General features: G+C 34.3%; 1 protein-coding gene across 2 annotated transcripts; it reads left to right on the top strand.

The window, feature by feature from the left end:
* The first annotated feature begins 471 nt into the window (after window positions 1-471).
* On the top strand, window positions 472-6,488 carry LOC128236121 (HCLS1-binding protein 3-like). 2 transcript variants are annotated; one of them, XM_052950980.1, is made up of 8 exons: window positions 472-550; window positions 1,058-1,220; window positions 2,650-2,857; window positions 3,280-3,406; window positions 3,776-3,861; window positions 4,021-4,168; window positions 4,445-4,659; window positions 4,961-6,488. In XM_052950980.1, the coding sequence occupies exons 1-8, from the start codon at window positions 525-527 to the stop codon at window positions 5,383-5,385; spliced, it is 1,398 nt and encodes a 465-aa protein (XP_052806940.1). In that variant the 5' UTR covers window positions 472-524; the 3' UTR covers window positions 5,386-6,488. The 2 variants fall into 2 exon arrangements, with proteins under 2 accessions (XP_052806940.1, XP_052806939.1); XM_052950979.1 differs by having other exon boundaries at window positions 4,958-6,487.
* Window positions 6,489-6,555: the final 67 nt, after the last annotated feature.

The following is a 6,555-nucleotide window of genomic DNA, read 5'->3' as shown; positions in this document are numbered from 1 at the left end:
TCAAATTAAGATTTGACTTTGCAATTAAGAATTACTGAAACTCTGATCTGAAATGGAAGTTGTAGTAAATGCAGTAAATTGTAGCAGGTGTAAATGTCAGCAATGCCTCCGTAGGTATAACAGGGGGAGTAGTGTAGTGTGCTAGTAAGAACCAGCCGCCTGGCTAGCTCAGTTAGTAGAAGCACCATGCCTGTGTGCTGGGGGTGTGGGTTTGAGCCCCTCACCACGCACACGTTTCTTGTCAGGTTTACTTTATTATTGATATTTTGGTTATCTCGTTTACACATGTTTTGGGAAATATTTTTTCAATAAGTCGTCCGGACAGCTGTTTTACAACATGGATTTAAAGTCTATTAATAAAGGTGATCAATATCTGAGTCAACAATTGTTGTTTGATAGAAATGTCTCGACCGGTACTGATGTAGCCGTTTTTACTTGAACCTGATTATTTCTGATAAGCTTCTAGTGATACGGATCGTGAAAATGAAAGTAGAAGTGGGCGTGTAAAAACATAATTCTGCAAAATGAGTGCAGCAACTGTAACAGTCAGGTAAATTGACTTTTTTCATGTATACGTTATCATTAAATATTGTATATCTGTGGAATCTAGCTGTCACGGTCGATTATTGTATTTAATTTGAATCATAGGACTGTTGGAATATTGGCACCACTAGGCAAATGTCAGGATTTCAACTTATTAATTTCCCTTTAAAGAAAGATTTATTTATCGTGGCAATGATGAATACATAACATTAGCTCAGCTTAAGACCTGACGTAACATGTGATTAAGAACCATTTACCATTCCTTGGTGTGTGCAAGTTCTAAGTGGAGAAGATCTGAGTGAAGATTAAAACCTGATATCTTCTGATCCACATTTTGATGCGCTTACCACTCAGTCATGGCCACATTTCTCTGTTTCCAAAGACAATAATTTTCAACAATTGCTGTCCTAAAATTTAACATTACTGAATGGGTTTTCCATAATGAAGCGATCTGCTGACACAACATACAACTGTAGTTTAAATCAGTTAATTATGTAGTCTTCCATTATTCCAGACAGGTGAAGAACAAAGACAGTGGTGTGGATCTGTCTGTCACATCCTACCATGAGACTAAGGGGATGGTAGGCTCCACCTATCTCTACCAGGTGATGGTTGTGTCATCACTTCCTTGCTTCAAATCTGCAAAACACAAGGACGCGGATAATGTACAGTTCACTGTAGGTTAATTTGGTGATTCTTATTTGATTGGTAGATATAATATATTTAATATACTGATAGTATTTACTTTGGGATCTTGGTGCCACTTCTAATACATCAGGCCTATTTCTACTCATCATGGGAAAACAACATTTTGTGAACATTTACATCGCAGAAATTAGGAAATTTTACAGTTAAAAGAACTAGCATTTCAGTCGCCTGTGAAAGAGGAAATTATTTATTATTAGTTTCTTTTCCCTTTCAAAAGACCTGAAACTGCTGAAATATCGATCTTTGGGGTGTATATATCTATTGCAATAAATCATGACAGATAGTATTTTAGACTAATCTCTTAATGTTATGAAAATCAATAATTTCTGAATTCAATTATCCCCAAAACTTCACATGACATAATTTATTAGGATGTTTAATGAACCAGTACAGGTGGAAAGACTTTCATATTAAAAAAAACAATACAAAAAAAACAACTTTTGATTGGGGTTATTTTTCTAAGATTTGGAAAAATATCATATATCTTGCTTTGGGAGTGTGTCCGATAGTCGGACCTGTGGGTACTATAGAAAAAGCCCTGTAGATGCCCAGGGATAAATGGCCTCCCTAGAGTCTTTTTGATGATCTTTATTTTTATTTTTATTTTTTTGATGATCTTTATTTTTATTTTTTTTATTCTTTATTATACTGTACAACATAACGCTTTTATATCTTGACAGTCTCTCAGTAACAGGTAAACACAAAAACATCCAAATAATTAAAAACATTCTTCCTGAAAGTGCATTATTCTGGCTAGTTCTGTACATGAATTACTTGCATGTACTGCCCTACAACCAGTTCTGTATCAAGGTGTGTATGTCTTTTATTTTGCTTCTGGGTTTGTGAAAGTTCCTGATGAATTGATTAGTACAAAATTTGCATTTTATTCAGCTTACATTACATTCTTAAGAGTATGTGGAAAAATAGGATCTAACATCTAATTTCAGAATGTTGGCAGTACACTTTGCATCTTCTAATTCATGTTTCTCACATTTCTCATAGAAAGACTTTCTCTCAATTATATTATTCAATACTTTCCTAATGGAACATATTTATCTTGTCTGTTTTTCAAAGAAAAAAAGTTGGGGTGTTGTGATACTTTTGTTGTCTTACTTGTCTTGACATGGTCGTCATAGTGCAAATACATTATCGATGGCCATAGCTCAAAATCAAAATCTTCAACTGAAACTTGGTACACATGTTGCCAGAGACAATTCACATATTAATCAAGGCTAATAACTTGTCGAGTACCAATATTGCCCTTTGTTGGAATGTAAAAATGAAGTAAACAGCAGACATGTACTGGCAATCTCTCCACTCGCTCTTGTTTGAACTTTAGCACAGTGTTTACCCTTGTTTTGCATGATTCTATTTTAACGTTTTGTTACTTGTTTTAAGGTCATGAAAAAATTACAAGATTTTGAAGACCTTCATGGAAAGCTGAATACGAAATTCAGCGGCACAGTTTTGCCGGTACTTCCAAAGAAAGTCCTTATGGCAAATGAGGCTGTTGCCAAGGAAAGAAGGAATAATTTAGACCACTTTGTTAAATTTATTGCATCGATGCCAAAAATTTGTACAGATCCTTTAGTGTTAACATTTTTGGGTAAGGTTCATTTTAGATGGAAATATATATAATAATGTACACCAGCATTTGTTTAATTTTATTGTATAGTCAAGGCTGGAAGAACACTGTATACAATGATGTGTGTATAAAAAGATAAATATGTATTAAATAATAAATGTTGTAGAAACTACGTCTCGATACTAAGTAAAAATGGTATTAAAATGTATTCTTATTTTTATTATACATTTTTATTGGAAAATATGGAGACAAAAATGGTATTAAAAATAAATATGAAGACAAAACTGATAGTCTGTTTTAAAAAACAAGTGTCAAATCAACATTTCTAAGCTGTTGTTATTTAACCAAACTTTCATCATGTTTCAGTCTGTTTTCTAGATAGAAACCAGTACTGGTGCCCATTTTGAGGGACCATGAAACTGTAGTTGAATGTTCCAATACAGGTGTAAGCAGTTCCAGGAGTAAGAGTGGTCAACTTCAGAAGCTGACTGTGTCTGACAGCACCGTGGAAAAGACTGAAGACAGCACGGAGGAATCTGCCCCTCTGGATGACATGCCTGAACAAGAAGAGTGGGTTTATAAGCTTTAAAAAAAAACCCAGCTTCCAAATCAAACTAGCGTCGATATTTACAATACATGTTTTAGTTTGTTTTTATTTGTATCATAATATTAATATGATATTATTTCACGCAATTTGATACATCAATTATGTAATGTTATAACTTATTATTCAAAACATGTAGATCCTAATCCATATGTAAGGAACATTTGATCTGCACCAGGAAGATATATTGTTGTATAACCTTAATTTCGTACAGCTCAATTTCACTCATAATTTGTCTGATATCATTTTACTTTAAATTTCCTTCAGTTAAAGGGAAATGGTGACTGTACTGTGCAATAAATGCAGCATTTTCATCAGCTATGTGTTTTTTTCAGGGATCTGTTTGAGACAGGGGAAGGAGGGGGTGGGGACAGTGAGGAGGAGGACATTTTTGGTGATGAGCCACCTGTCTCCAACACAGGTATGCCATAGTTACCTTTCATAGTTTTTGGTATCAAAAGCTTGCTTATGTCTCTTGGTGCTTGATAGAGCAATGTTTTGTTGAGTTTACCATCGCTAGTGGTGCTCATATTTTGCCCTCATTTCATTTTTCACTGATTCTGATGTTTCTTCCTGCCAGGCGATAGGAAGCTGTTTGATGATCCTGACCTTTCTGGTGCACTTCAGGAAGGTGAAGGGGATGAACTATTTATAGAAGGTTCAAGGTCAAACACTGCGACAACACAAAAGGTCAAACCAACAGTGGAGGATAATGCTGATTTATTTGGGTAAGTTTTCCAACTCTTAATTGTCTTTTTTGTATGGACTTACATGTATTTTTTTTTTTGAAAATAATTTTATGGAAATACAATTTAATACATATTACGTTCATATTGCTGTATATACATATTTTGTGTATTAAGTTATTATAAGGATACACAATTTAGCACATAAAATACAATCAGGAATAGTTTTTAACCATAATTTAAATATAAAATTGAAACAGAATTACAATGATATTGCAAGATAGATGAAAAAACATGTATATTTAGATTTATTTCCAGTTCAGACAGTGATGAAGACTTGGATAAGATTATGGACATGAAGTTGACCTCTGGACCAGAAGCCACCGACCAATCAGAGTTGGAGGCTGATGACAAAGCAGATATTGACCAATCAGAAGACTCTGTAGTTAGCCAATCAGACGATACTTCTCAAAATAACCAATCAGAAGAGACTTCTCAAAATAACCAATCAGAAGAGACCATGGTTGGAGAAGGTATAACTCACATATTCTTCGGAGTATAACATAATGAAATAAATTATGATTCACTTGTGGAATAACAGCATTAGCGACTCTTTCTTTCTGTCAGTAATTTCAAAAGCGTGAAAATCAAACATATTGAATGTTTTGCATTTATGGTACACTAAAACATGGAAAAATTCATTTTTTTTTTCAAATTTCATTATATCCATTTTTCATTTACACTAGTTTTGGACCTGAAAGACCAAAATTAAAAAAAAATCTTACTGTTTTACTCTGTTCAATATAATCACTCGTATCTTCTTGTTATCAGTAGAAGCTGATCCTCCAACAAAGCCAGCAGTTACTCCTAAACCAGCATTACCTGCAAAACCAGCTTTATCTACAAAACCAGCTTTAAGTAAAAAACCAGGATTACCAGGAAAACCAGCTGTGTCAACCAAGCCAACATTGACACCAAAACCAGTGGTTAAACCAAAACCTGGAAGCCAAGACATCAGTCCAGACATAGCTGCAAAAAGTCCTGTAACAGATGCTAGTGCTAAGCCTAAACCTCCTATTAAATCTAAGCCAGGTCTTCCTCAAAAGCCAGCACTGAAGGCTAAGCCTAAGGTAGACAGCGCTCCTGTAGTGCCTGACCAGAAAGATGCAAATGTTGAGACTCTGACTGAAGACGATATCATGAAATATATTCAAGAAAATGTCAGCTCAGGTGGGGATGACTTGGATCTGTTTTCATAAATGAAGACTTTTGTGGATTGATGTTAGTGAGAAAAGGCTGTGATACAGTGTTATAACTTATAATGCCTTCCAAAGGTGGCATATAGGTTTGCAAATGTTGGTGCATCGGTATGTTTGTCTCTCTGTCGCTTGGTAGGTAGACCATGTCTTGTCCTAACAATAATAGCTTTATCTGCTTCAGTGTAGGGTTCCGTTGAATAGTAGATGACCCCCTTTACAGTTTACATGGTCAAAGGTCAATCGTCTTATGAAAACTATATCCAGAAAATAGCTTGAAAATTATTTGACTGACAACCATAAAATGTCAGTGAGGCCCTTGACTTGTAGAAGACTTTTTATGTTTTTGAGGTCAAAGATCATGGTCAATAGTCTTTAGGTCAGGGTAATAATTTGAGAACAGTTTGCTGTAAGAACATTTAATTTCAGACGTAGGTTGCCCTAGATGAACCCTGTTGTTTTTAAAGTCAGTAGGTCAAACTTAAGGGGTCTTATAAAAAATAGTGTGTACAACAACTTGGTCAAGGTCAACGGTGATATGTATGAAAACTGCCATCACAATAACTTAATAACAATTTAAAATATGATCATAAAACTTCAATTTTAGGGAGTTGGGTCAGTAGACCAAATGTCAAGGTCATGGTCAACAGTCTTGTGAACACCTTGTCTCTTCCTCATTTTCATGGAATCTTTGTGCAGCTATTAATAATCATTGCATTTCTTCATAAAACTTTTCCATGTTTTGAAGCGGGGCTCAGGGGGCATAATGTTTGACAAACATATCTTATTACATTTCTTTTTATTGGACATAGGTTTGTTGAAACTAAACCTCATAAATATGCTTTTCTCTTTAGTGTGTTGAACATCACTTGTTTAAGTATATGACATGTTCAATTATATCATGTTAGAGATTGTCTTAGATATTAAACATACAGCATGTGAAGTATTATTTTTTATTCCAAAATGACTCCTACTGCAATATAGCTTGTGCAATAACTATGGTTTTGATGTACAGTGTGCAAAATGTATATTGTTATAATTGATAACAGATTTAAAAATGATCATATGTGAATAAATTTATAAGAAAATTAACTTTTGTTGTATTTTGCCTAAGAGTGTATAACCCTGGTACTGTTTTTTTTATAACTTTTGTCCCCAAAATGATAAAGAAAC

Source organism: Mya arenaria, chromosome 5 (assembly GCF_026914265.1).
Source record: "Mya arenaria isolate MELC-2E11 chromosome 5, ASM2691426v1".
Lineage (NCBI taxonomy): Eukaryota > Metazoa > Mollusca > Bivalvia > Myida > Myidae > Mya > Mya arenaria.
The sequence above is the reverse complement of the archived record's forward strand: the minus strand, read 5'-3'. Positions and strand labels throughout refer to the sequence as shown.

Coding starts and splice junctions, on each gene's coding strand:
- LOC128236121 (XM_052950979.1), top strand. CDS start 525: ATGAGTGCAGCAACTGTAACAGTCAG. Junction 1,221..2,649: donor CGGATAATGTACAGTTCACT/GTAGGTTAATTT, acceptor ACTTGTTTTAAG/GTCATGAAAAAATTACAAGA. Junction 2,858..3,279: donor TTTAGTGTTAACATTTTTGG/GTAAGGTTCATT, acceptor GTTCCAATACAG/GTGTAAGCAGTTCCAGGAGT.